At 54.4% G+C, this 27,531-nt stretch overlaps 2 protein-coding genes across 3 annotated transcripts; one reads left to right on the forward strand and one right to left on the reverse strand.

Moving 5' to 3' along the window:
• Positions 1 to 282: 282 nt before the first annotated feature.
• Positions 283 to 15,384, reverse strand: DCST1 (DC-STAMP domain containing 1). Of its 2 annotated transcripts, XM_029229685.1 has the most exons (16): positions 15,324 to 15,384; positions 14,839 to 14,964; positions 14,478 to 14,552; positions 10,152 to 10,280; positions 9,667 to 9,806; positions 8,697 to 8,913; positions 8,452 to 8,595; positions 7,664 to 7,785; positions 7,133 to 7,290; positions 4,960 to 5,059; positions 4,739 to 4,834; positions 4,474 to 4,600; positions 3,971 to 4,087; positions 3,344 to 3,486; positions 3,109 to 3,222; positions 283 to 595 (listed from the first exon to the last, which is right to left on the reverse strand). In XM_029229685.1, the coding sequence occupies exons 1-16, from the start codon at positions 15,382 to 15,384 to the stop codon at positions 341 to 343; spliced, it is 2,124 nt and encodes a 707-aa protein (XP_029085518.1). In that variant the 3' UTR covers positions 283 to 340. The 2 variants fall into 2 exon arrangements, with proteins under 2 accessions (XP_029085518.1, XP_029085519.1); XM_029229686.1 differs by lacking the exon at positions 14,478 to 14,552.
• Positions 15,385 to 15,692: 308 nt separating this feature from the next.
• On the forward strand, positions 15,693 to 27,509 carry DCST2 (DC-STAMP domain containing 2). The gene is given in 16 exon segments (XM_029229743.1): positions 15,693 to 15,960; positions 16,137 to 16,307; positions 16,601 to 16,702; positions 16,943 to 17,140; positions 17,467 to 17,532; positions 18,024 to 18,237; positions 18,415 to 18,572; positions 19,311 to 19,475; positions 20,945 to 21,112; positions 21,243 to 21,343; positions 21,989 to 22,119; positions 23,449 to 23,576; positions 23,938 to 24,031; positions 24,137 to 24,277; positions 27,294 to 27,430; positions 27,433 to 27,509. Coding segments are annotated over 16 exon segments (2,319 nt in total).
• Positions 27,510 to 27,531: the final 22 nt, after the last annotated feature.

The raw sequence follows: 27,531 nt of genomic DNA on the forward strand, positions 1-27,531 counted from the left end.
AAGAGGCGTGGACCTAGCCCATGACTCCGACTCCCGCACGGCCAGCGCTGATCTGCACAGCGGCTTCCCGGCTACTGTGCAAAATAGGAGCCGAGGCCCGGTCCGACCGCCTTGGGAGCCGCGCCTCCACCCGGCCGTGGGTCCCGACGCCCTCCTAGCAGCTTCACTGCCCTCTGGCCTCAAGTCAGCCGCCCCGCTCTGTCGGATCAGGCGGGCCAGTTCTCCCGATTGCCCGGCTCGCCCTCCCGTACCGGACCCCTGCGAAGCGCGGGCAGCAGGCGTGTACAAAGCATTTTATTAAACAGGAAGGAGCGGGTGGGAGAGCCAGCAGGACGCCTCTTCACTCCGCGTAGGTAGCATCGTCGTTGCTGTCGCTGTAGGCGGAGGAGGAGAGCTCCTCTCGGGGTGTGCAGACCGGGCACCGCTGCCGCATGTCGTTCCAGCACGACCGGCAGTACACTGCCTCGCAATCCGGCGTAGGGCACACGTAGGACTCGGGCGTCTCGGGTGCCTGGCACACCACGCATCGCCTGCGCAGCCAGGGGCGCAAGAGGGGCAGGCAGCGGCGGTGCAGGATGTCCGCCAAGTGGCGGCGCTGTTGGGAGGCAAGGGGGGTTTAGAGCCTGTTAGCGCTTCTTGTCTGAAGTCTCAAGGCCTGACTATGCCCACATGTTGGAGGAAGCTAGATTGGGCAAAGAAGACCCCTGGAGGGCGAGGGTGCTATGCAAGTGGGTCCTAGAGAACCTCCCTCCCTCCGTGATGGAGAGTGGGAGGATGAAGCCTCGATTCTGTCCCAGCCGGTAACAGCAACTACCAGCATCACGTTACCATAAATCGCCTTATTTGATTCTCACCGTGGGGCTGAGAAGTGAGTAGCACAGATAAGACTATCACTATTGTGTTCCCCCCCACTTTACAGATGAGAAAGATGAATCTCATAAATGTTAAGTGACTTCCCCAAAGGCACTGACTGAACAATCAAACCTGCCTGGACGCAGGTACCCTGATTCCAAATCACAAGCCTGGCTCATTATGCTCTCTCGCTCTCCCACCCTCTCTCCACACAATTGCCAGGAATTCTCAGGCCACCTTACCAGATGCTCTTTGCTCAAGAAACTCCAGGGGGCACTTCCCTGGTGGTCCAGTGGTTAAGACTCCGCGCTTCTGACGCAGGGGGCCCAGGTTTGATCTCTGGTCAGGGAACTAGATCCCACATGCCACAACTAAGAGCCTGCGTGCTGCAACTAAAAGATCCCGCATGCCGCAAAGAAAATCCCGCAGGCAGCAATAGGGATTCCGTGTGCTGCAACTAAGACCCAGAGCAGCCAAATAAATAAATAAATATTAAAAAAAAAAAAAAGGAACTCCAGGGGTTGGGACTTCCCTGGTGGTCCAGTGGCTAAGACTCCATGCTCCCAATGCAGGGGGCCCAGGTTCAATCCCTGGTCAGGGAATTAGATCCCACATGCCGCAACTAAAGATCCTGCATGCTGCAACGAAGATCCTGTGTGCCTCAACTAAGAGCCATTTATTTATTTGGCGCAGCCAAATAAATAAATGAATATTAAAAAATAAAAAAGAAAGAAAGAAACTCCAGGGGCTCCACTGCCTGCCAAACAAAGGCAGAACTCCTGGGCTTGGCCTTCTGAGCCTTCCACAGTCTGGTCTCTCTCTAGCCTCTGCTCCAACTTACCCCTCCCTGAATTTTGCATCCTCTGTGCCAGTTTCTCCTTAGACTAGCTCTGGCACTTGGCATTCCCTTTGGACTCTGAGTCTTTGCACATTCTGTTCCCTTAGCTTGGAATGAATGCCCGTCACATTTCCATCTACCCATCAAAATCCAGTTAACTCCATGATCTGGTCATGGAATCATAGTATGTTCATTTTCAGTGAGTTTCTTAGGAGGCTGGATCAAGATGGTGGAATAGAAGGACATGGAGCTCACCTCCTCCTGTAATATGTTTATTTTTTCATCAGACATTCATTCAGCCCCCACTGTGTGTCATGGGAGTTGGGGGATCTAGGCACTGGAGGAAAAAGTTAAGCAAACACAGTCTCTCACTTTTATGAGCTTTGTTAGGGCTGATTAAATAAGGGTGACTGCCACTTGCTTTTTAAATTGTATTGGGCACTGTACCAAGAAACTGTAAGTGAATTAACTCAATTCAAACAATAACCGTGTAAGGCAGATATTGTTGTTATCGTCTCTTTTTCAGGCAAGAAAACTGATGCTTGGAGAGGTGATCACTTGCCTAGGATCACACAGTGACAACTAACACACGTACAGAATTTGCTATGTGCCTGCACCGTGACAGTGAAACTCATTTAATCCTTACTACAACTAGATGGAGTAGTTAACTCCATTTTACAGAAGGGAAAAACCAAGGCTCAGCATTTATGTGTGTTCAAGACCACACAATTGTCATAGTAATAAGGGTAGGAGCCAGGATTCAAACCCAGGCTCTCTGGCACCAGAGCCCCACACCTGACCACCACTCTATTACTGATCTTTAGTGAGCAGGCCTTACAGATCTGTCCAAACTCCCCATTCTTCAGAGGGAAAACTGAGGTCCAGTGAAGACCATGGCCAAGGTCACACAGCTTAATGAGGGAGTGTGGACTGGAGCCTGCTTCTTCCCACGGTGTGCTCTTTCTGTACACTGCGTGCCCCTTCATGAAGCCTCCCTGATCCCCAGCCCACCTGCTTCCCCTCATCCACCAATCTCCCACCCCACCCACCGATGGGACTGCACTGAGGTTCTGGTCTGAAGCCCTCTCAGAAGAACCTGTGGCTTTGTCTTGGGTCCCTTGTTTCTGATGAACCGCTCTTGCTCTCCTTTGACCTGATGGTATCAAATCTGATTCCCCTTTTCTGCCTGCTCCCCAATGGTCCACTTAGGATCTCAGGCTGGGCTGAATCCTGAGGCACAGAGATGGACACAGCCTTGACCTCCAGGAGCTGGATGACCAGGGCCCTTGGCATGCATCCCATCAGAACTCACTGAGCATCAGTAGGCCTGGGGCCTTGGTGGGGGCTGGGTGGACTGAGGGGAGATGCCTCTCCCCCTCAGTTCTCAGACCCAGCCAGGGGCACAGGCCTGGACTTACAGGAGCCCTCTGCTGTCGCGCCCGCCTCACGATGGTGGCCCTCCTCAGTTGGGTGAAGGCTGCTCTCTTCCTCAGGAGATCGTTGTAGAGGAAAAGGATCCGCTTCTTCTCACGCTGGGGCCAGGGAGACAGTACAGAGGAGGAAGACATTCCCCAAAGATGGGGCTTGTGGGGAACTGGGCTCAGGCTGGTGTGTTTGTGCATGCAGGGGTGGAGAGGGCGGGGTGAGGCGCACCTTGGGGAAGTAGAAGGCTACGATGACCCTCCGGAGCCGGTAGCCGAAAGCTTGGAGCAGGCAGAGACACACTAGCAGGCCGCTTGGTAGTGCAGCCCTCAAATAGGCCCTGGTACTCAGGGGCACGGGCTGGGGCAGGCAGGCTGGCAGAGGAGGCAGGCCTGTCAGGGGTCTGGCCAGGACTGGCCGCGGCTCTGGGTTGAATTCCCCATGCCAGTGGGGTGTGGGTTAAATCTCTGATTACCCTGTTCTCCTCCTGCCTGCCCCTCACCCTGCAGAGCTGTGCTGTCGGTACTATAGCCACTAGGCCCATGAGGCTATTTGCTCAACTTGGCACAGATGTAGAAATTTTCCATCACGGCAGAAAGTTCTGTTAAACAGCACTGCTCCAGAGGGCTGGGACCATCAGGCCCCAAAGCCCCAGACCTCAGACTCCTCTGAACCAAGTCTGTCATCCTCCAACTCTTCAAGCCTGACCTGATGTTCCCTAGTTTAATTTCTCCAATGCAAGCACGCCAACCCCCATCCTGCCACAGCCAAGGCCCAGTCCCCCAACTCTTTGTCTTGGAAAGACCCTGGCCCTCCCAGCCCTCAATTCCTCTGATCCAAACTTTCAGCATCACTCACGCATGTTGTTGGATTCCACCACCGTCTCCGAGGAGGTGTTCAGGGCTCCGATGGTATTCCGAAGAAGCCGGGCAAGCATGGAGTCCCCCCCGACTTTCACCTCCAGTTTATGACTGCCTGAAGCCAGGATAGGGGACGTGGTGTGTGTGGGGCGGGGAGTCAGGAAAGAGTTGGAGTTAAGGGGATGGGGCAGGTTGGGGACTGGATGTAGGGGAGAGGTCAAGGCATACAAATACTTCTCAACTGCACAGGACTTTCCATCCCTTCACTGAGTACTAATTCCTCCTTTTGGTAGATATAAAGGGGGGTGGAAACAGAGGGTGCCAGTGATAGCTGTCAGGTTGCAGGGCTGATATTTGACCCTAAGGAGGACAGGGAGGGGCCGAGATGCAGAAGGAGGTGACGAAATTGGAAGAATTGGGGGAGGGGTGTCTGCACAAGGGTGGGAGTTCTCCAGGGGGGTGTCTCTTGGGCCTGGAGCCTGGAGTGGGGACTGGGCTCACTGCGGAAGGAGTACTGCACGAAGGAGTGGCGGCGGATGGTGTCGAAGATGGAGTAGAGAGCCCAGTCCAGGACACACAGCAGTAGTAGCAGCAGCAGCACGGGCAGTGTCTCCATGAGCTCCCTCATCTGCCCAGGGAGCAGGAGGGTCAGAGCTGGGCAGCGCCTTTGGCCCTGGCATGGAGTCCCCTCTGACGCCTTTGCCCTCCCTCCTGCAGATCCCGCCTCTAGTAGGATCCAGGGGCCTCCCCTCCGTGCCATCCTCACCACATTTCTCATTTCTGTGGCCTGGATAGTGGGGTCCCAGGGGAAGATGACGGTTTTCTTCTCAGCGCTGCGGAGCGGCAGCAGAGTCTGCTTGCCCTGGGAAAAACGCCCACACGGTGAGAGCACTGAGCGCCCTCTCCCTTTCCCCTCTGCCCTCCTGGAGCGTGAAGCCACACAGGGCACAGAGCAGGGCACCCTTGGGCAGGGCTGTGCCCACTCACCAGCTTCTTCCTGCGTTCATCGATCTGACAGAAGTAGGTGCTGATGTAGATGTTGTCGAAGCGGATGTCCCCGTTATAGCTGTCCACATAGGAGAAGCACCTGTGGACGAGGGTGTCTCCATCGCCTCCAGGTTCACCCACCCCCAACCATGGGCTTCCCTGACGCACAGTCAGCTGGCCACCCAGCATGCACCGAGCACCATCTGCGTCCTAGAAGAAGGCTCCGCCCTGCCCTCCAGCAGTCCACGGTCCAGTGAAAGACATGCACATACACACTGATGAGACATAACAGAGGTGAGGAGGGGAGGGAGCGTCGTGTAAGTGCATGCGTGTGCCTGGGAGGTAGGGGAAGGTTTCCCAGGCATGGAACTTTCAGGATGAATATCAAGCAGAAGAAACAGCAGGAGCAAAGGAACGGAGACAAGGAAACCCCTCGAGGTTGCCGAAATCACCTGATCCATTGACTCCCACGTTCACCTCTCAAGGCCCTGCCTCTTGGCCGAGCCCTCAAAACATCTCCCGGAGGTCACTTCAAGCAAAACTTGTCTCAGGCATCATTTCCCTTCTCCTCTGACACACCCTTGCGTACGGCAATGTTTTCCGTGTGTGCGTGTGTGTGCCCGTGCAAATGTAACTCTCCTCTGTGTATCTCCCAAAGTCCCACATAATGACTCAGTTTCCTGAGGAAAAAATGTTAATTGTTGGAAATGTGTTTAAAACTGTATAAGTACATTAAATAAGCTCTGTAAACTGTGAAACATAAGTCCCAGTGCTGTTGGTTCTGGGACCCTGTAAAAATCCACATCTTTGCCTTCAGAAGTAACTATAAATGCAAAGAAAGACTGTGGGCGCCCCCTTGTGGAGAGACCTAGCGCTGTTGGGCCTGGGCCTCCTGAGTCTGGTCTCCGCCCCTCAGCCAGCTCAGCCCCTTCAGTGAGCGACCTCACCCAGGTTGAAAACCTGGAAGTGGCTTTTGACTCTGTGCCTCCTTCCTTCCCTCCCCAAGCTGGCTCTGAGACCTGCTGCACCTTCCCCCTACCTCCCTCCATCTCAGGCCAACTTCCTGCCACGCCCCACTCCACTCAGGCTCCCTAATCTCTGACCCACTTTGGCCTCCCTGCCTCCAGGCTGTCCCAGTCCACCCTGCAACCTTGCAACTGTGGGGCAGTTCAGGGCACTCCTGCAGGGATTTCCAGACTGTTCTGGCCATGCCCACTTCAGCCCAGTCCTCAACCCCAGCCTCTGCCTTCCACATCCCACAAATGCCAGATTCCTGGTCCAAGAGAACACCTTTCCTCTTCTTGACCGTAGCTCCCCAACTGCAGCCTTTTGAAGCCCAGTTATGGCCCTTGCAGGGGCCCCTCCTCAGCTCCCATACCAGTCCCGAGAGCCAGTCCATAGTACAGCCCTTGAACCATCTCTGTTTTGTGGATACCTCGCCTGCCTCCCCTAGACTCTGAGTTTCTTGAAGGCAGGAATGTGGCTCATTGATCTTCGTCGTCCCACGGGGCCCCGGGCACACACATAGCCACTCACCTGCTGTCACTGTAAGCCCCGCAAACGGGGCAGAGAGAGCAGGCGCCCCTTTGGCTGCCCTTGCCCAGCCCCTGCCCATCTCAGGCATTTGGGGGTGGAGACAGGAAATAAAGGGTCCAGAGGTCAGCAGGGAAGCCGAGTGAGGCTCCGGGCAGCCCAGCTGGACGCCAGGCTGGGTGGGGTTGAGGACTTTGGTCCAAATGGAGGGAAAGTAGCAGCCAACGCAGCGGGCGGGAGAAAATGAAAGCAGAGTTGGACGATAAAAATGGCACAAAGTCAGAGCCAAGGGGAATATGAAGGGCAAGAAAAAAAAAAATCAAAAGTCAAAGCTAAAAGTGGAAAAAAAAAAAAGTCAGCGTTGGGATAAAGGCCGGAAGGAGGTAGATGAATGAAGACGGTCGCCCTTTTAAGGTGGTGGGAACATGGGTAACTGTTTCTTCTGACAAAATGTCCACATTTCCCTTACCTTTGGGTAAACAGCGATCCCAGCTCTATAAAAAGGCAAAGTTAAAGGCGCAAGAACATTCACATTCAGAGTCGGAGGAGGGCCCTGAAGCTCCATTCTTAGGGCCTCCCTCAGGGCAGGGCTCCAATCCAGAGCGGAGGAAGGGGCATCTGGGTGGAGGTCAGGACTCACGCGTGGAGGACGAACAGGAAGGTGCAGGAGAGCAGCACGTGCAGCAGCCCCAGGATCCACTCAAGCCGGGCCTCCTGGCGTCTCACGTAGTCCCGCACCTCGGTGCTCACGTGTTCCCAGCTCGTGTTGAGGCCCAGCACCCCAGCCCGCTTCTCTTCCTGGTGGACGGCCCGGGTGCCGACTCAGAGGCCCAGACCCAGCCTCCCAGCCTCTCTGTGGCTTCTCTCCCCTGATGCCCCACTCCTGTCCCCAGCTCTTCCCAGGACCTTTAGGAGTTGCCGCTGCCTTCTGTTCGCTGCCCTCCTCGACACAGTCTTGCACCTGTATGAGCTGACACCTCCTCACGCCTGGCCGACCACCCATCCAAAGGCAGGTCGGCACCCTCCCTCTCCTGTCACACAATCCCAGCACCACTCCTCGTCTCTTCCCGCTCCCTCACAGGCAGCCACGTCCCTCCTGTGCCCGCTCCCTTGCTCTTTTCCTCACGCCCTGTTCCCTGTGCCCCCCACCCTCACACTGCCCCTCTCCTACCTTGAGGTTAATAGTGGCTGAAAATTCCCCCTCCAGGCCGTGAATAGACTGGTTGAGGGAGTCATAGGTCTGCCCAAAGTTGCCTTCCACTGGGATGCGACTACGGCACCAAACTTCCATCACTGGTGGACAGGGGGGCCAGGTTAGGGGCCTCCCTGGGCCCGGCCTCCAGTCCTCCCTTCCTGTGATCCTCTTCATGCTGCTTTTTTGTCTCTCTGCCCATGACTTTCTTTCTTTCTTTTTTTTTTTTCTGCACTATGTGGCTTGTGGAATCTTAGTTCTCCCACTAGGGATTGAACCTGGGTCCTTGGCAGTGGGAGTGCGGAGTCCTAACCACTGAAAGTCCCCGCCCATGACTTTCTACCACCCTGAGTCTTTCCCCTCTTCACTCTCCTTGAATTCTTTCCCCCATTTTTTTCACCTGTCTATAACCATACCAAACACTAGCTAATTATGATGGCCGATACTTAATAGAGCAATTCCTCTGTGGGCCAGCTCTGTTACCTGCTTTACATGTATTATCCCCTTGAATCCTCAAAACCCCTAATGGCATGAGTACTATCATTATGTCCATCTTTCAGATGAAGAGACGAAGCTGAGAGCCTTGCTGTAAGCTCACCTGAGTCACAAAGCTGGTCAGTTGGAAGGGCTGGACCCTGAGGATGCTGTGTTCACAGAGCTGAAAGCCTCCCCTCCTGAATGCCTTCCTGCCCTACACCTACCCAGTGGTCCCCAAGGACTCAGATCCCTAGCCCTGCTGCTCGCCTCCCTCCTGCCACTATGCTGACCCTTGGCAACGCCACAGAAGAACTTGAACTTCATGGGCACGCAGAGCAGGTGGCTGAGCAGTGGGGCCCAGATGCGTTGAATGCACTCTCTGTGCTTTTGGTCAAACCAGCGGCGGCAGTTTAGCACGGCCTTGTTCACCACATCTGCGGGAAGGGGCAATGCGGGTCTGAGGTCCCCACACCCTGACCCGGAGCCCTGGCCCGGCGGCCCTCCCCGCCCTCCGCTGCCCAGGGATCCCCCTCACGGGAGCAACGCAGCTTGGTCTTCAGCTCATACATCTTCTGTGTAGAGAGGCGGTGTCTGAAGGCTGAAGCGCGGAGGGTCTCTCTGCCTGGGGCTGTCTCCTCCGAGCCCTCGGCATCCTCGGGCGCGTATCCACTCTCACTGTTCACCTGGGCATCCAGTTCCTCAAAGGAGTTGGTGATGTTCTGAGTCTTGGCTTTCAATGACTCTTTGCTGCTCTGGGGTCGGAGGGAGGAAAGGGGTCAGGCATGCGAGCTTAGAGCTTCTGCTGCCAGACAGCCTGTTCTTCCCCTGTTAGCCAAGCTTTGGGCTCTTACCTCAAGCCTATAGGGAGCCTAGGCCCAGAGATGGCCTCTCGCCTCAAACAGTCCACTGTTCGTAGTGCTTGGGAGCCCTCTCTCCTCCCCAGGTGCCTCTGCTCCGCTTACACCCCAGGCTCCCAGCTCTTCCTGAGGCCTCCCATCCCAGGTCCTGGTTAGTCAAGGAAGGGTTCCCCAGGTCCTTGGACTTCACCCCTCATCACTAACCTCTCAGGCCACTGTGCCATCTCAATGTCCCCGACTCCCAAGCCCCTCAGCCCTTCTCTCCCCCACTCCTCAACTTTCCAATTCTTCTAATCTCCAGTACCCAATTCCAGTACCCAATTCCCTCATCCCCTGATCCTCAAAGTTTCCAAACTCCTCAAGGCCGGGGCCCCCAGTTTCCTGACATTCTAGCTCATCTGCCCAGAGTACCACCTACTCAGGTGTTTGGAAGTGTGTGTGTGGCGTGTCCCAGTGGCTGCGGGCGGGGGCTCTCCTGGCATTGAGTGTCCAGGGACCAGGGCACATCCTGCAATGTTTGGGAACAGCTCTGCCAAAAAATGCCAGTACCGCCCCCATTGGGAAACTGTAAGTCCAGGGTCCCAGCTCAGGTCATCTAGGCCCTGCGGGGAGAGGGACCCCTAGGCCCTGCCTGTGTAGGGTCCTGACCAGCAGGTCCTTGAACACTGCCCGCAGGGGGGCTGTGGAGACACGCCAAGCCGAGCGGGTGTTGTTGATCTGCAGCTCCACAGTGCAGCCGAGCGATGCTATCACCTCATTGAGGTTGTGCCGCAGGTTGGCCACTGGTCCTGGGGGAAGATGCCCTGGTAGATTATCTCCCTCTAGAGCCAATTAACTTTCTTCAGCCCATCCCTAGCTCCTGCTCTGCGAGCAGTGGCCACCTTCTAGAACTGTACACTGATGGGGCTCAGAAGCTGGTGAGAGGTCATCTCATTCAACCCCTGATTTTTTTCTCTGTGTAAACTAAGGTGGCCCAGAGATGTGGAGGAACCTCTCAGGGACACACAGCAAGTTGGAACAGCTGGGATTAGACCCCCACTCTTTCTCCTTCACCAGGCCTGGCTCTCAATGGATGGCCCACCCAGGGTCACTGCTTCAGTGTCACTAACTGGTACCCAGGGGCACACACTCACCCTCATAGATGGCGGCCAAGGCGTATCCCAGCACAAAGAGCCGGCCCTCCTTGCCCAGCATCTTGGGTACTAGCAGGAGGCTGGCGCAGCGGATGTGAGGGGAGGTACCCCAGCCTATGGCCCCCAAGCCTGTCAGGAGAGCCCAGGAGGTGGCGAAGCAGAGTCAGGACGCTAAACCACCAGGTTTAGCAGAGCACATACCGCCCCCCCCCCCACCCCGCACAACTCCCTTCTAGAACCATCACTGTACTGCCCTTGTCCCATTTACACTGACTCTGATAGGCCTTCTAGACCACTCATTCATTCATTTCTTGAAGAGCCATTTACGGAGTTCGACCGTGTGGCAGCCTGTGGAAGGGCTTGGAGAGATGGCTAGAGATTGAAAAGCCATGGTTGGTGATTGACTTGCTGTGTGTATGAGTGTGTGGGTTTGTGTTAGGGAAGGGGGCCAACACTTCCCTTTTCCAGGCTGGATTCACACTAACCCTAGGTACTGAGGGAGAAGAGAGAGCAAGAGAAAAATTCTGGAAACAGGCACTGGTGCTCAGAGCAGTGAGAAGAGAGGCCACAGCCACCTCAATATTCCCCGTGCTCTGACACCTACAGCACTCACCATCTCGGTCCCTAATTTTAGCCCTTAATCGTGTACCTCCTGGTATGTTTTAGTAGTTTCACATGTGTCTCCCTGTGGTCTCTGCAGGGAGACAGTGAGCTCCTTGAAGCTCATAATCCAGGGAGAGAGACAGACGGGTAAACAAATGACTGCAACACCAAGTGCTAAGTGCACAGGGAGGTGCTTATACAGAGCTGTGGGAGCCAAGGAGGGAGCGGGTATTTCTGCGGGGGCGGGTGGGGCTGGGAAGGCTGGACAAAGGAGGTGATGTGTCAGCTGGGCCTGGAAGATGAGTAAGTGTTGTTAGGCATTCCAGGCCAAAGGAACAGCATAAACTGGTCAGGGAACCTAGAAGATTCCTGTGTGGATAGAGCGTTCTCCCAAGGATCGCCAAAGCAAATCCCAAGTCCTGACTCTTCCCTCCATCTGCACTGCCCTCATAGAGTCCCCAGCGTCTCTCACTGGGACTAACTAGTCCCCTAGCTCCTCTCTTGCTAACCTAAACTTCAATTTTCACAAGGCAGCCAGAGGGATCTTGTAAAAATGAAATCCGATCATGTCCCTTTTCCGCTTGAAACCGTGCAGTGACTTTCCATCTCACTTGGGAACAAATCCAGACTCTCCTAACACGGTCGACCGACTCGTGATCTGGCCCCTGACTACCTTCTGAAGTGATCTCATGCTACTCAGCCCTTTGCCCACCGTGTCCGCCCACGCTGGCCTACTGCTGTTCCTAGAACTTGCCAAGCTCATTCCTCCTCTCAGGTCTTTGCCCTCGCTGTTCCCCCTGCCAGGAGCACTCGTCCTCCTAGAGTCTTCACCTGGCTGGCTCCACCGGCCTTTTGGCCAAGACTCAAGCTGAGGACGATAGTGGATAAATAGTTGTCCTACATTCTGAGGATGATTGTTGACCAAGCGTTGCTCTACATTCTAAAGAGAGCCCCATGGAGCTTGCTGATCTCAGTCTGGGCTTTACCGAAAGAGCAAAACTGGTTCTTCACCCCGCTACCCCAACCAGTCTATACAAAGGCAAGACCAGAAATCTGAGTTTTCTGGACGTAGAGAGAAGTGGTTAGAGTAGGCAGACATGGGAGGAGAGTCTGAGGAGAGGTTGGGTGTTCACTTCCTCATGCCCAGTGACAGACTCCAAGAGAACCCTTCTGAAGCTGGTGCTGCAAGAAGGGGAACCCGGCTCATCCCTCCCAGCTGGACGCCCGCTGAGCTGCAGAGCCTGGCAGGGCCACCCCAGGGCTGTCACCGGAGCACAGAGAGGGAGGAGAGTTCACGGACGTGCTCAGCAGGGCCTCCTGGGAGTGTCAGGGAAACATGAACATGGAGAGTGGTACTCGCTTCTCATCATGACAGGGGAGGGGGCAGCTGCAAGGGGCCCTGCTTTCCCAGTTTGGCAGGGCAAGGATGTGTGCATTTCCTCTGGGACAAGCAGACGTGTGGAGGGCAGCAGGCCTCAAGCCATCCCTCTGGGATGGGGACCCTCTGCCTGCTTGGGTGGAGGCATCTAAAGGTAAGAGGCTGCAGGTGGCCTGTAGGAGCTACAGGGAGCTTCATTCGAAGTCAGTCAAAGAGAACTGCCCTCAGCAGGAAACTAGGCACTGTGCGGTCCACACAGAGCCTCCAGCGGGACCATGAATGGGCCCCCTGAGACAGCCAGGATGTGAGCACTCGCCGCACAGAGGCGGTGGAATTCAAACAGTATCGATGACTTCAGACTTTTGTCCCTTTTCCTCTAATTCTTCTAATCCCCTTTCTGACATCAGAAGAACCAGAAGGGGAAGGAAATGGAGAAAAACAGTGAGTGAGCAGGCCGTGCCGCCTTCTCCACCGCGGGACCTCACGCCAGGGATCAGGCCTGAGCTGCGGGGCAAGGGGGCGGTAAGGAGGGAAGATGTTTGAGAATGGACGTGAGATTGAAATCTTGACGTAGACTGGATTGGACCTCTTAAACCGTAAAAACAGTCATAATTACTGAAGCAGGACTAGGTCTTCTAGATTAAAATCACCAGAAAGCTAAGGGTCTGTGTGAGAGGTCATCAGTGGGAGAAAGGTTGGAATACAGTGGTCAGGGAAAAAGTAGTTTCCTGTTGGTATCCCATAGAGGTAGATCATTCAGTGAACCGGGGATGATGCCATGTCCGAGCCCCTTGCCTGGGACAGTGTTAGGAAGGGACACGTGCTGTCGCTCTGACCAAAGAGGTGTGGGGGAAGTTGGCTGGGGGGTTATGGGAAGTTTTCTTTGTTCTTATAAGAGACATGAGGAAGGAATGTTCTGCTCTTTTGACACTCCTGTATGAGGATGTGATGCCTGGATTTGCTGCAGCCATTTCATGACCCGAAGAGGAATGATGTACAGACCAAAGACTGCAGAGAAAAAAGTCAAAAGGAAGCTGGGTCTTGGTGGGTTTACTGAGCGGCTGAATTATCCAAACTCCAAAACCACTCTACCTTGAAACTTGTTATATGAGATGATAAACTCCCTCTATGGTTAAACCACTTTTAGGTGGGTTTTCTGTTCTTGCGGCTCAACACCTCCTCATACGAGGTCTCCAATCAAATGTCACCTTCTCTGAGAAGCCTTCCCTGACTACTCAAGCTAGCTCCCAATCTCTTTCTATCACATCCCCCTGGTTTACTTTTTTCATAACACTTGTCACCATCAGAAATGCTCTTGTTTATTTCTTGTTCATGTGTTGTCTAACTCTCTCCACTAGAATGTAAACTTGAAAGAGAACGTAAACTCTCAAAGAGCTGGGTGTGCGGGTGTGGGGTTGGGGAGGGGGGAAGTAGTTGAAGGGAATTAAGAGGTACAAAATTCCAGCTATGTAATAAATAAGTCACAGGGGTATAATATATAGCATAAAGAATTTGGTCAGTATCCTTATTGACCAAAATATGGCCAATATTTTATAATAACTTTAAATGGAGTATAACCTATAAAGATATTGAATCAATATGCTGTACAGCTGAAACTAATATAACATTATAAATTAACTGTACTTCAATTAAAAAAAGAACATGGCCAATAATATTGTAGTAACTTTATACAAGGACAGATGGTTCCTAGACTTATCATGGTGATCATTTCATAATGTCTGAAAATGTCAAATCACTGTGTAGTATACCTGAAACTAACATAATATTGTACAGCAACTATATGTCAATTAGAAAAAAAAAGAAATCATTATAAAAAAAAAGAAATCATTAGATTTATATTGTAGCTGTCACTGCACATGTATATATACAAGTATGCACTATATATTACAATGTATGTATGTGTGTGTAATATGTGTTATATATATTATAAGCTCTAGGAGTGTAAAATTTTTTTTAAAAGTGCTGGGTGTTTGTCAACCTTGTCCACTACTGAATCCTTAGCAAGTGCTCAGTTAGTGCTAAATGAATGAATGAGTGAATGAATTGAATTTATCAGGAGCAGCAGGAAACAAGACCAGAGAGGTCAGGAGAGATGGGGATTATGAATGGTCGTGGGGTTTGGACCATATCATGGGGGTAATAGGGAGTCCCTCAGATTGGGGAGACTCTAGTGGGCAAGGACTGTGTCTTCTTCTGTAGACTGGGGGCCTCTTCCCTCCTCTCAAAGGCCAAAACAAGGCTGAGGCTACAAGGGACACTTGGGAACAGAAGAAACAAGTGCACCCAGAGCTGGGCTGTGTCCCTGTCCCTAGCCCGGCACTAACCCACCAAGCTGTACAACGTCACCATCTTCTGATCTTCGTAGATGTTCATAGGGTTCACCAGGAGCTGAAAGAGACCTAAGGATACAGGGTGAAGCCAAAGGTCGAAAGATGGGGCCCTACGGCTTCCCTGGTGGTGCAGTGGTTGAGAGTCCGCCTGCCGATGCAGGGGACACGGGTTCGTGCCCCGGTCCGGGAAGATCCCACATGCCGCGGAGCGGCTGGGCCCGTGAGCCATGGCCGCTGATCCTGCGCGTCCGGAGCCTGTGCTCCGCAACGGGAGAGGCCACGACAGTGAGAGGTCCGCGTACCGCAAAAAAAAAAAAAGGATGGGCCCCATCCCTGACGTCTGCCCTGTACTCACCTATGGCCAGGAGCCCCCCGGCGCCTGCCCCCAGCAGGAGAGCACTAACCGGAAACTCGCCCCGCTGGCGCCACAGGAATCGGCTACAGGAGACGGGCAACCCCCAGCTCAGGAACCTCTGCACCGCTGAAGGGTCGAAGAGTTTAGCCCAGCAAGGCCAACGTACTACTCTTCTGGCTGGGGCGTGATTCATTAGGTTTAGGGGCTTGCAGCGGGGTAGAGGCTGGGGAACCCGGATGAGGGTGGCAGGAACTTGGGGGATCCTGAAGGAGGATGAGGGACCCTGGGGAAATGGGGCAGACATGAGCTAGAGAAGAAGAAAGGGCTAGCCCGGAGGAGGGCACTGGATGAGGGGGTGGAGGCTGGGGGACCCCAAAGTGGGGGAAGGTGCTGGGGTCCTGGAGGAGAGATTGGGTGAGAGGAGTGGGGGCTGGGAGCCGCTGGGAGTCACTGGGAAGGGTTGGGGTCTCTGGTGACTGACTCACTGGTGTGGGGTTGTTTCCTTTTTTGCCCTTTTGCTCCGTTCTGATGAGGTCTGATGGCCATAAGTGTGCTCTGGATGAACCCTCTCTCATCCCAGAAGTCTCCTCGAAGATGTCCTTGGACGAGAGGTTCTGCTTCTGTCTCCACCGCCTCACCCACAGCCTGTCTGGGGTCTGTGTCTTTGAATCCCTCTGCCGTGAAATGTGGAGATTAGAGACGTACCTATCCCTTTGCAACTGGATAAAGAATTCCAAGATACAGAAAAAGCCCTCCGGAACCTTAGAATTCGGTGAGAAATTCTAGGGCCTTTAAGAGCCACAGAACCTGGTGGGCGTCTCCTGGAGACAGGGAAACGTTTAGTCTCTGCAGCCATGCCCAAAGTCATGAAGGATGCTGTGCACCCCTTGGGGGCAGAGGAGCCGAGCATGGCGCGGGCCGTGGTCCGCAGCACGGGGGCCTTTATCCTGGGCTTGTCCTTGGCCACAGCCTATGGGCTCCTGGAGCTGCTGGTGGAAGGGCACAGCCCCTGGGGCTGCCTGGTGGGCACCCTCACTTTGGCCACCTTCCTTAGTCTGGGCATGGGATTCTCCCGCCAGGTCCGAGTCACCGTTCTCCTGTTGCTGCCCCAGGCCTTCTCCAGTAAGCTTGGCACCCAGTGGAAGGGGTGGGCCCTGGGGCAGGGGCTGGGGCAGGAGGGATCTTGAGGGAGAGGGTGGTTGAGGGAAGTACTCTCAAGGCTTCTATAAGGCACTTGTATGGTATATGCCGCCATGTGTCAGGCTGGGGGCCTGGTTCTGAGGGAGCTCTCTCCCCAGAGCAGGGCCGGACACTGCTATTGGTGGCTACCTTTGGGTTGGTATTGCAAGGGCCTTGTGCCAACACCCTGCGCAACTTCACCCGGGCCAGCGAGGCTGTGGCCTGTGGGGCAGAACTGGCCCTGAACCAGACCGCCGAAGTGCTGGAGAGGGCCAGGCAGCCCCTCGTCAGTAAGGCCGCCCATCTCCACGGACCCACAAGTTCCCCCTCGTCCTGCACATTCTACAGTCCTCTGGCTTCATTCCTCTCCATTGGTCCTGGGCCCTAACCTCAAAGCACCCTGTTAGACCCCCTGACCCTCGCTCTCTGGCCTGCTCCACCGCCAGATGAACTATTTCCCAGACCCAAGCATCCAGGCTGCCCATTTCCCGAGTGGCAGGCCCCCTCCACTCCCTACTCCAGGGCAATGGTGAGAACCAGCCCCCAGAGGAGTTCCGACAGTACCCCTGCCCCCACCTCTCAGGTGCCCTGAACAAGATTAAAGCCATTGCCCAGAAGGCCAAGGAGGTGGCTGACCAGGTCCGAAAGTTCTTCCGGTCAATCATGGATGGCGTGAAGCACATAGGTCAGTACATTAACATGTCTGTTTGTGGAGGGTCAAAATTCACCCAGTCTCCTCACCCTCACACCCAGTCCAGGACTTTTTGGGCCCCGCCTGGGTGTTGACTAGTTCCCACTGGATATAGCACAGCCAGGCCCCTGACCATGAGCCTCTCCAGCTCTGGGTGCTGTCCTGGTGTTCCCCACCCACCCCCCGAGAAGGTGCTGCAGGACTCCTGGGTACCAGCCCCGCAGCCATCCCCAGCCAGGGCCCTGCGGAACGTGTGGTACTGGCTTCTGCACATCGGCGATGTGTGCAACTCGGAGCTGGGCAACCCTTACTTGAAGTGTGCTCGGGTCTTCGATGACGCCAAGGACAGCTGCATGCAGGTCATACCACAAGCCTACCACCTGTGTTATGTGCTCATGCCCTTCAAGCTGATGCTCTGTGGACTTGCCAGTGGTGAGAGAGCCAGGGGCTCGCCGGCAGGATTGGGGGCCCGGCAAATGTAGGGGCCAGGTGGGAGGGTGGGCCCAGGGGCCCAATGGGGGGCAATAAATACGGGACCAATAAGGATGATGCGCCCTTTGTGGGATCGGGTGGGGGCAGATAGGGAGGAACCAATGTAGAGGGTGGGGTAATAAGGAGAAGCCAAAATGTTTTGAGCCAGTGTGGAGGCTAGTAGGAAGAGTGAAAAGGCAGGGGGCCCTGTGAGAGCAAGGTCCCTGGAGGTGGGAGAGGCAGGCTGTGTGTCTCTGCCCCTGCTGACACTCGGTCTCGGCTCTCAGTGGCCCAGGTTTTCTGCATCATTCCCGGGTACATCCAAACCTTCCTGCGCGAGAGCATTGTCACCCGTGAGTGATCCCCTCGTGGCCCTGCTGCATGCGGTGCTCCTGAGAGGTCTCCCTCCCTCCTCCCAGGATGTGCCAGCCCAGGAGTGCTCCCAGACCATGAATGAAAATGCAGGAAAGGACCTCAAGAGGTTACCCAGGCCAGTGTCCATACTGTACAGATTAGGAAATTGGGGCCCAGAGAAGAGGAGGTGCTTCCTCAAAGCCTGACTTGAGAGCGGGAGCTGGGGAGAGAAGCAGGGTCCCCTGCCCCCGCAGCAGGTCGTTGAGATGGTCGTTGTGGAGACGTAAGGCTGGTGCTAGGCAGGCAGCGGCAGTGGCATAGACTGTGGAGACTTTGTCCCCTCCTCAGTCCACTGTAGGCCCCAACACTGAGGGTTCCCGGCCAGCCTGTGAGCCGTGGGACCCCTGGGCTGACCGGGCCCCTCCCGAGCGCAGCCCGACCCCGTCCTAACTCTCCTTGCTTGCCTCTCCCCTGGACCCGCGCACCTCAGCCGTGAGGGGGCTGATTAACCAGGTGCGTCACGAGTTTGAGTTCAACATGACAGCCACCCACCACTTCTCTGTGGATCTCAATGCCTCTCGGAGCCTGTCCCAGGTGGCTCTGGACCTCCACGAAGCTGTCAGCATGAAGCTGTACCGCGTCCGAGAGGCCTTGGCTCTGATGGGCTACACCACGCCTCTGCTGCTCGTGTTTCTCTACCTCCAGTGAGCGGATGGAAGACGGGTGTGAGGGCGGAGAGCTAGGGCTGCTGGGGGGCCAGCCCATGCCCATGGCATCCTGGGAGGCTGGAGTTTGGGGGCAGGGTTGGGGGCGGGGGCGGGTGCCCTGCCCTGGGGGCTCTGGTCGGGGGGTGCTTAGGGGCCTCACGTGTGGCCCACCAGAGCCCTGTGTTACCGGTACCGCTATCTGAACTGGGACAATTTCGACAACTTCTACATCACCAGCCGATTCCTGCGCATGGATGCTGTCCACTCCATGGCGGGATTGCCCACGGTGCTGCCACTCAGTGCCCGTGAGGCCAGACACTACATCCAGCCGGGTGAGGGCCCTGAGGACCCGGAGACAGGGACCCTTAAGGGAGGCCAGGGATTCCCCCAACCCTACTGCCCTGCCCAGGAGTGCCATGCACAGGCCAGGCTCAGGGCAGGACAAGAGGTAGGGGAGACAGGCCAGAGCTGATGGAAATTTCCGGCTGGGGGGAGACACAACCCTGTCTTTGGGGAGCCGTCAGTCTGAAAGGGGTAAGTAGGGTCCCTCAGAGCACGCAGACAGAGAGAGAAGGGGAAGATGATGCTTCTGGGAGCACCCTGGATGTCAGGACGGAGGGAAGGATGGGTAGGGAGTGGATATGGAGCAAGGGAAGTGAAGTTGGGGAGGCTTTTGGTGGGGGGCAGGGTGGCGAGCAGGAAGTGTGCCTCTGCTGATATGGAGGTGATGCAGCTGGGCGGGGTGGGCAGTGCTGTCTGTGAAGTGGGGGGCCAGGTAAGGGTATCAAGGATGCCTCAGGAGAGAGGATTCCTAGAGACTGGAAATAGGCCACCAGGCCCAGGTAGAGATGCTAGGCCTGCACCTCTAGCCACGGTGCCCCTGCCCACAAAGAGTGCTTCCCACATTTGCCCAGGGTTCCTCACAGCTTCTACATCTTCCAGATGAGCAGACAGGCTCCAGCTTGATCAGGGGCAGGAGCCGCCTCCAGGAGGGATATCTCTGTAGGAGCTGGGTTCTGGTGGGTGGGAAAACTGGGGAGCGTCGTCCTGACCAGCTCTCTCCTACCCAGGCTCCATCTTCTTGTCCCAGTGGGAGCAGATTTTCTACATCCTAGCAACCTTCCACCTAATCCGGCACCTCCTCCTCATTTTCCTCCTGGTCTTCTTGGACTATGCCATCTTCTGGGTCCTGGACCTGGCCCGGTACCAGCTGCAGGGGGAGATCGTGGCCCGCAGTGAGTGCCTGAACCTCCTTAGCTTCCTCAGTCCTGGGGGATTGCCTGAATGTCCCCATGTCATTCATACTTACCAGCCCCTGACATTGCCACTCCTCCAGCTCTATCCTCTGCCTGGTAACCCCTGTGTCCAGTTCAAGATTATACCATAACAGAATAGCTAAAAACACAAGCTCTAAAGTCAGACTGGCCTGGGTTCAAATCTCAGTAGTGTCCTTTACCAGGTGGTGACCTTGAGCAACCTTGCTGAACCTCCCAGACCTTCAGTTTCCTCATCTGAACTATGACACAATCATGGTAGCAACCTCTCTGGGTGGCTGTAAGGAGTAAATGAGACCACATGTGCTAAGTGGCTGGTGGACCTTTGACTGAGTGTGTGCCACAAACCACAGAATAGAATTAATCTAATCCTGTATACCAGAGGCCCAACAGAAAAAGTTAAAAAAAAAATACCCAGAACATGGGACTTCCCTGGTGGCACAGTGGTTGAGAGTCTGCCTGCCAGCGCAGGGGACATGAGTTTGAGCCCTGGTCTGGGAAGATCCATGTGCCGCAGAGCAACTAAGCCTGTGCGCCACAACTACTGAGCCTGCACTCTAGAGCCCACAAGCCACAACTACTGAGCCCACGTGCCACAACTACTGAAGCCCGTGCGCCTAGAGCCCGTGCTCCACAACAAAGAGAAACCACCGCAATGAGAAGCCCGCGCACCGCAACGAAGAGTAGCCCCCGCTCGCTGCAACTAGAGAAAGCCCACACGCAGCAACGAAGACCCAATGCAGCCAAAAAAGACAAAAAAACAAAAAAAACCCTAAACAATCCATAAAACACTTAGTTCAGTACCCGCTACACAGTCAATGCTGAGCAAGTGCTTCTTTTCTTTTTAATTTTAATTTTTAATTTTATTGAAGTATAGTTGACTTACAATGTTGTGTTAATTTCTGCTGTACAGAAAAGTGATTCAGTTATACATAATATATATATTATTTTTCCTATTCTTTTCCATTATGGTTTATCCCAGGATATTGAATATAGTTCCCAGTGCTATACAGTAGGACCTTGTTTATCCATTCTATATATAATAGTTTGCATCTGCTAATCCCAAACTCCCAATCCTTTCCTCCCCCAGGCAAATGCTTTAAAATAAATGCTTCTGGGTGGTCACAGAGTCAGGGGATGGACTCACTCACCATTAAGGTCATTTCAAATCTGGTAGCCTGGGAAGGCAGACCAGGCACCAGTGCCAGCCAGCTCTGGACCATGGAGCCAGTCCCAGGTGCCAAGGGCTGATGTTAAGCCCCAGGGCACCATGAGAGTGCCTAGGGTGTCCAAGGCCCCTGGCTGAGGGCCTGGGGGCCATCTCTATGCCCTGCACTGTCCACTCTCCACCCTCCAGAAAGTATGGCCTTTCCGGCATGGTGGAGTGGGCAGCTGCCAAGAGCATCCCTCACACAGTGTCTTGGTGCCAGGCCCTGTGCTAATATCCATAACTGTGGAAGGCACTGGCTCTACTGGGAAGATTTACCGCGACCTGGTGTCGGCATTTGATGTCCTGCAGCAAGGCAACATCACCATCTTGTCCCAGCGCTGCCTCCTGCGTCCCTCGGAGCCCAACACCACTGGTTACATAGTCATCGGTATCCACACCCCTGAGGGCACTGGGGGAATAGACACCATTCAGGGAAGGAGGCACAGACTGCTGAGGGTGAGCGTGGCTGGCACCTCGTGCCCTCCAGCAGTGGCTTACTGTGTCTGCTGTGCCCCCAGGTGTCATGTATGGCCTGTGCTTCTTCGTCACTTTGTTCGGCAGCTATGTCAGTCGCCTGCGGCGGGTCATCTGTGCCTCCTACTACCCATCCCGGGAGCAGGTGAGGGGTCCGCGGCCAGTTCCTGCCCCCCTCCCCAGGCTGCTAAGCTCATGGCTGTCTGTCTTGGTTTGGGGGAGTTAAGAGGCCTTCAGCAGCCCAGCTCTCTCTCCTCTGGTTGAACCCCAAAGCAAATGATCTGGACTGCAGATGGCAGAAATGGTGCCTCTTGGGGCAAGACTTTCTGAGACAAAGCTTGCCTCCAAAGTTTTGTTAAAACCCTGGTGGGACAGGAGCCATGTTAACATGTTGAGGTGTGAATGGAAACTCACCATTTGTTTACTCATTTATGTCTCACTCACTGAGCATCTACCGTATGCCAGTTACCGTGCTGGCCTCAAGGATGCCAAGGTGAACCAGACACAGTCTTGAGGCAGGCCGGACAGTCTTTTAACCAGATGTTACAATGAAAAAAGTGTTTTTATTAAGGAATGAATAAAGTGCTATGGAAATCCAGAGGAGGGAATGGGTGAATCCACCTAGGGAAGTCCCAAAGTCTTCCCCCAGGAAGGGGCATGGAGCCAAGCCTAGAGGGATTCATAGGAGTTGGACAGAAGGCAAAGGTAGGGAGTGAGGCGGGAGCAGAGGGCATTCCAGGTAGAAGAAACAAGATCAAGGGGACCCCTTCCTTGACCTCCCCTCCAGCAGGAGAGGATCTCCTACCTCTACAATGTACTTCTGAGCCGCCGAACCAAGCTTTTGCCTGCCCTGCACCGATCGGTGAGGAGACGGGCAGCTGACCAGGGCCACATGAGTGTCCTCCAGGTGCTGGCCAGGCGGTGAGCCCACTGTCCTTCCTTATATGAAGTGGAGTGAGAGGGGGTAGAAAAAGAGCCAGAGGTCAGAATGGATCACTGTCCTTCCTAGGTGTCCAGAGGTTTGTTTGAAGACGGTGCTCATTCCATGGCATTCATGCATGAATGGATTGGGGATGAGAATTCTTAGGGGTGGGGAGTGAAAGGAGGAGGACAGGAAGCAGGGATGTTGTTGCTATAGTCAGAGGGATGGAGGTTTGCCTACAGGAAGCGCTACCCTTGGTTTGGAGGGTGGTGCTAGAGAAGACAAGTGTTAGTTATGCTGGCTGGGCTGGCCTGCTTTTTCTAAAAAATTAATTAATTTTAAAATTGAAATATAGTTGATTTACAATGTTGTGTTAATTTCTGCTGTATAGCAAAGTGATTCAGCCACACACACACATAAACTCTTTTTTAATATATATTCTTTTCCTTTATGGTTTATCACAGGATACCGAATAGAGTTCCCTGTGCTATACAGTAGGACCTGGTTGTTTATCCATTCTATATGTAATAGTTTGCATCTGCTAACCCCAAACTCCCACTCCATCCCTCCCTCACCCCCCTCCCCTTTGGCAACCACATGTCTGTGAGTCTGTTTCTGTTTCATAAAAGTTCATTTGTGTCATATTTTAGATATCATGTATAAGCCATATCACATAGTATTTCTCTTTCTGACTTACTTCACTTAGTATGATAATATCTAAGTCCATCCATGTTGCTACAAATGGCATTATTTCATTCTTTTTTATGGCTGAGTAGTATTCCATTGTATATATGTACCACATCTTCTTTATCCATTCATCTGTCCTTGGAAATTTAGGTTGTTTCCATGTCTTGGCTATTGTGAATAGTGCTGCTATGAACATAGAGGTGTATGTATCTTTTTAATTAATTAATTAATTTTTGGCTACATTGGGTCTTCATTGCTGCACACGGGCTTTCTCTAGTTGCGGCGAGTGGGGGCTACTCTTTGCTGCAGTGTGCGAGCTTCTCATTGCTGTGGCTTCTCTTGTTGTGGAGCAGGGGCTCTAGGCGCGCAGGCTTCAGTAGTTGTGGCTTGCAGGCTCAGTAGTTGTGGCTCGCGGGCTCTAGAGCACAGTCTCAGTAGTTGTGACACACCAGCTTAGTTGCTCCATGGCATGTGGGATCTTCCCAGACCAGGGCTCGAACCCATGTCCCCTGCACTGGCAGGCAGATTCTTAACCACTGCGCCACCAGGGAAGTCCCAGGGGTGTATGTATCTTTTTGAATTACATTTTTGTCTGGATATATTGGGCTGGCCTGCTTAGTGTCTGGGACCCCTCTCCTCAGGTGCTCCTGCCTGGCTCCGTTTATCAGCCACTCTAGGCAGCACCAGGCCTACTGCCTGGGCTGCGGGCAGCCCCAGGATGAGGGGGACACAGAGAATTCGGTGTCCTGCAGTACCCCAGGCTGCCGAGGTGAGACTTCTGGGGAGTCTGCCTCTCCCTTCTGGGACTCACCACATTTGCATATGACAATCAGCTGTTGTCCTTCTTTTATGGACTTCTCCTGTACCTTACCTTTTGTACCCCTCCCTTCATTACTATGCATGTCCTCATTTACACAGAACCCTCAGGTAGCTCATTTTCTCTGTGAGCCTTAATCCTCCGGTGCAAATAGAATTTATATGCAAGTGGCGTTGCAGCAACTCCCTAGTGTGCACCGCTTGATGAGGATGGTCCTCCCAAGGGTGGGGTCGGGGAGGCAAGGGCTGAAAGCTGGGGAGCACAGTGGTTGCGGGGGTACAAGTTTACCTCCTCTCCTCCGGGCCTCCTCCAGGTCTCTTCTGTCTCACCTGCTTTCGCCTCCTGGACAACACCTGCTCCGTGTGTGCATCTCCCCTCTCCTACCAGGAGGAGCTGGACCTGGAGCTGTGAGTCTTCAGTGACACGGGGTGGCCGGAGTCTGTGGGGGCAGTGGGAGCAGCCACCCCTCCCCCAGGACCTCTGTGGGCTACTGAGACGGGAGGCTTCTCCAGGGACTCCAGTGATGAGGACGGCCCCCGCCTATGGCTGGCGGCAGCTCGCAGAAAGGGTCCTGAGCAGGAAGTGTTACTGCAGCAATGGCTCCAAGAAACGCTGGGCAGGCCCCTCTTATCGGATTCCAGCTCCGAATTCAGGTGAGCAGAAAGCTGAAGGAGTTGGGGCCTGGGAGGCCTAAGATGTTCTGTCACATTTACCAAGGGCTTCTTGGGTGCCTGGTGCTCTGCTAGAGCTGGAGATGGAGATAAAGGGAGGGGAGGGAAGGGAGGCTTGCCCTGGAGGAGCCCACCAAATGGTGGGGGAGAGTGACATCAAATAGATCAGTGACAAATGTGGAGAGCGCCCCGATCAAGGAGTGAAGCAGGCTCTGGGCAGCACAGAGGACAGAACAACCAATTTGGGATGGGGGATATTAATGAAGGCTTCATAGAAGAAGTGAAAAAAGAGGTGGGTTTGGGGGCACCCCGGGGGGTTTGTTAGGCTGAGGAGTGGAGGAGAGCATTCCAGGGCGAGGCTTTTGTGTGTGAGTTTGGAGAACGTGAGACATTTAGGAGGTGCGCGGGTGCTCCGGGGCGGGCGGAGCTAAGGGAGATGTGTATGTGTGGCCGGGTGGAGACCGCAGAGCACGCTGGGAGATGAGGCAGGGAGAGGTGGGAGAGGGCCTCACTTTGCCATCTGAAGATCCTCAGTCAGAGAGTGATATAATCATATTTGTCTTTTAGGACAGTAAGCTAAGGAGGCAGAATGGAGGCTGGGCAGGAACAGGGAGACCAGAGAGGAGGCTGTCTTATCTCAGGAAAAGTTGGTGATGGCCTCAGGATTGAGGTGCTGAGAATGACAGGGAGTTTATGCTTGGGACTGGGCGATGTTAAGGCAAGAGGAGAAACAGGTTCTGCAGAAAGAGGAATGGCCCAGTTCGAGACCTTTGAGGTATCTGTAGGGAATCCAGCGGGAGATGCCCAGGGGACAGTTAGAAAAGGGCAGGGCTCTGGGCCAGAGGTGTCTTTTGGTGGTGGGGGGGGTGTTGACTTAGAGACTGTAAGAGAGAGGATGAGCTAGATCACCCTGGCAGAGGGCAGGGCAGGAGAGGAGGGGACAGGGACAGAACTCTGAGGGGCTCAATCACAAGCCAAGGAGGGGAGAGGCTCGGGAACAGAGAGCCAAGCATATCAAACGCTGTGAGATGATCAAGCAGGATGAAGCCTGAAGATTGGCCATTGAGTTTGGCAGTTGAGAAATCCTTGGTGTGGCTTGTGGGAACATTTCTCATGGTGTGGGGAAGGCCAACACCAGTCTTAATGGGTTGAGGGGGGGTGACTGGTAGAGAAGACTCAGAAACAGAAATGGGGTATGCGGCTCTGTGTCACTGTTGCAAGAAGTCTGAGAACTCTTTTTCTTTTTAATATAACTGCTGTAGTTAAAAAAAGGAAGCTTGATGGTAAAGAGGAGGGAGTTAGCTTCATAGAACAAAAGAGTAGCTTGGGGCTTCCCTGGTGGCGCAGTGGTTGAGAGTCCGCCTGCCGATGCAGGGGACACGGGTTCGTGCCCCGGTCCGGGAAGATCCCACACGCCGCGGAGCGGCTGGGGCCGTGAGCCATGGCCGCTGAGCCTGCGCGTCTGGAGCCTGTGCTCCGCAACGAGAGAGGCCACAGCAGTGAGAGGCCCGCGTACCGCAAAAGAATAGCTTGAAGGGAACCTAAAGGATTTTTCTTTATCCAAGTATAGGGAGATTGGAGCATTTCAGAGGTGAAAAAGAGAGCGCTGAAGAGAGAGGGATGCCAGAGAGATGGGATCTAAGGCCAGGTGAACAGGGTGGCCTCAAATAGGAGCGGGCTCGCCTGAGGCAGGAGGGGAGAGGGTATGTTCCTCTGAGCAGAGCCGAGCCTGCTCCAGTCTGGTGGCCTTGCTCTTCTCAGGGAGGGTGGGGGGCGGGGGTAGGAGGCAAGCACACCTGCTAAGACAGCAAAGAAGGGGTCTGGGAGTGGAATAAAAGTTTCAAGGAGTGGGTGGTGGAGGCTGAAATATCTGCCTTGGGGACTGTGCAAAGGAGCCAGCAGGGGAGGTTAAGAGATTTCCAGGTAGCATTACAGGCTCAGATGAAGTTGAAAACCATAACGTGTAATGACCGACTCCAGCGTGCTCGGTTATGCGGTTTTTTTCGAGCAAATGTGGTAGCCATGAACAGGATTCCAGGGTTGAAGGTTTTTTCTGGGCAGGTCAGGAGGATAAGATGGGGAGAGAATTGGGGTGTCTTTAGTCAAGAGTGTCTGAGATGACTGACTTTGGGGAAGAGAAGGTACTGAGACCCCAGGGGGCAGTCCTAGGTCTATGTCTCGACGGGGGTGTTAGAGCAGAGGCCAGGAGGGACACTGAGGATGGGCCACGCCTGGGAAGAATTTGGGGATAAATGAAGAGAGTGGCCAAGGTTGAGGGTGAGGTCCGAGTGGGAGCAGAGGTGAAGGTCATTATGGCCAAGGAGGTTGAGGACTGAAAGGCCAGAGTGTTGGAAGAGTCCGCCCACTAGTGAGGAGGCGGCTGGGCCTCGCCAACAGCCCAAGTCTGGTACCAGCACCTGGATGGGTATGGCAGGGTGTCTGCGAGGCCTGGGGAGAGCCGCAGCCCAGGGGTGTAGCTGCCATGGCAGCCAGGGGCTTTGCAATACGCCACAGGCCTGCCGAGTTTGAGAAAGGCAAGCAACCTCCACTCGGGAGGACTGCAAAGAAAACTTTCCAGTGGTCACATTCCAGGGCGAATGGGGCACTGGAAGTAGTAATGAGTTGAGGGGTTGAAGGGGAAGCAAAGTTTTATTTTTAGAGGTTCCAGAGGGCTCAGTGAAGTTAAAAGCTGGGTCGCCAGAGAGGATAGCTTGAGCCTTGAGCAGCTATTATTCCCAAGGTCACTGCTGGTTCTGCCCTTACTACCCACATGACCTTGGGCAAATCGCTGCCCACTCATCTCTCAGCCTAAAATCAGAAGCTATCTACAGCCATGAGCTGGTTTGCCTTGGGGCGGGGGGGGGGCCTGTGAGAGCAGCAGTGGCTGGTAGATAACAGAAGCCAAATCTGAACAGATGGGGCAGGGGCAGGAGGCAGGAATGCACCTGTGAAAACAGAATGTTGGTGACTGGGCCACCCCCCTTCCTCTCCTCGCTAGTGACCTGGATGAGGAAAAGGGGCCTTGGAAGAGGAGGCACAGGTAGCAGCGCCCACGTGAGGCCCAGTCTGTCAGCATACCCATGCCCCCTCAGCCCTCCTGACCACCTCAGAAATCCTCTGCCCCCAAAGCAGCCCCTTCCCTGCTTCAGAACCCCAGTCCCTCTGTCTCTCATTTCCCTCTCCTCCCCATCCCTCCCACCTATCTCCAAAATAAAGAAACCAAAGGTGGACACAAG

Source organism: Monodon monoceros, unplaced genomic scaffold (assembly GCF_005190385.1).
Source record: "Monodon monoceros isolate NGI ecotype Baffin Bay Population unplaced genomic scaffold, NGI_Narwhal_1 Super_Scaffold_18, whole genome shotgun sequence".
In the NCBI taxonomy this organism is placed as follows: domain Eukaryota; kingdom Metazoa; phylum Chordata; class Mammalia; order Artiodactyla; family Monodontidae; genus Monodon; species Monodon monoceros.

Coding starts and splice junctions, on each gene's coding strand:
- DCST1 (XM_029229685.1), bottom strand. CDS start 15,384: ATGGCCATCAGACCTCATCAGAACGGAGCAAAAGGGCAAAAAAGGAAA. Junction 7,291..7,663: donor CAGCCACTATTAACCTCAAG/GTAGGAGAGGGG, acceptor GCCGTCCACCAG/GAAGAGAAGCGGGCTGGGGT. Junction 4,835..4,959: donor ATGAACGCAGGAAGAAGCTG/GTGAGTGGGCAC, acceptor CGTTTTTCCCAG/GGCAAGCAGACTCTGCTGCC.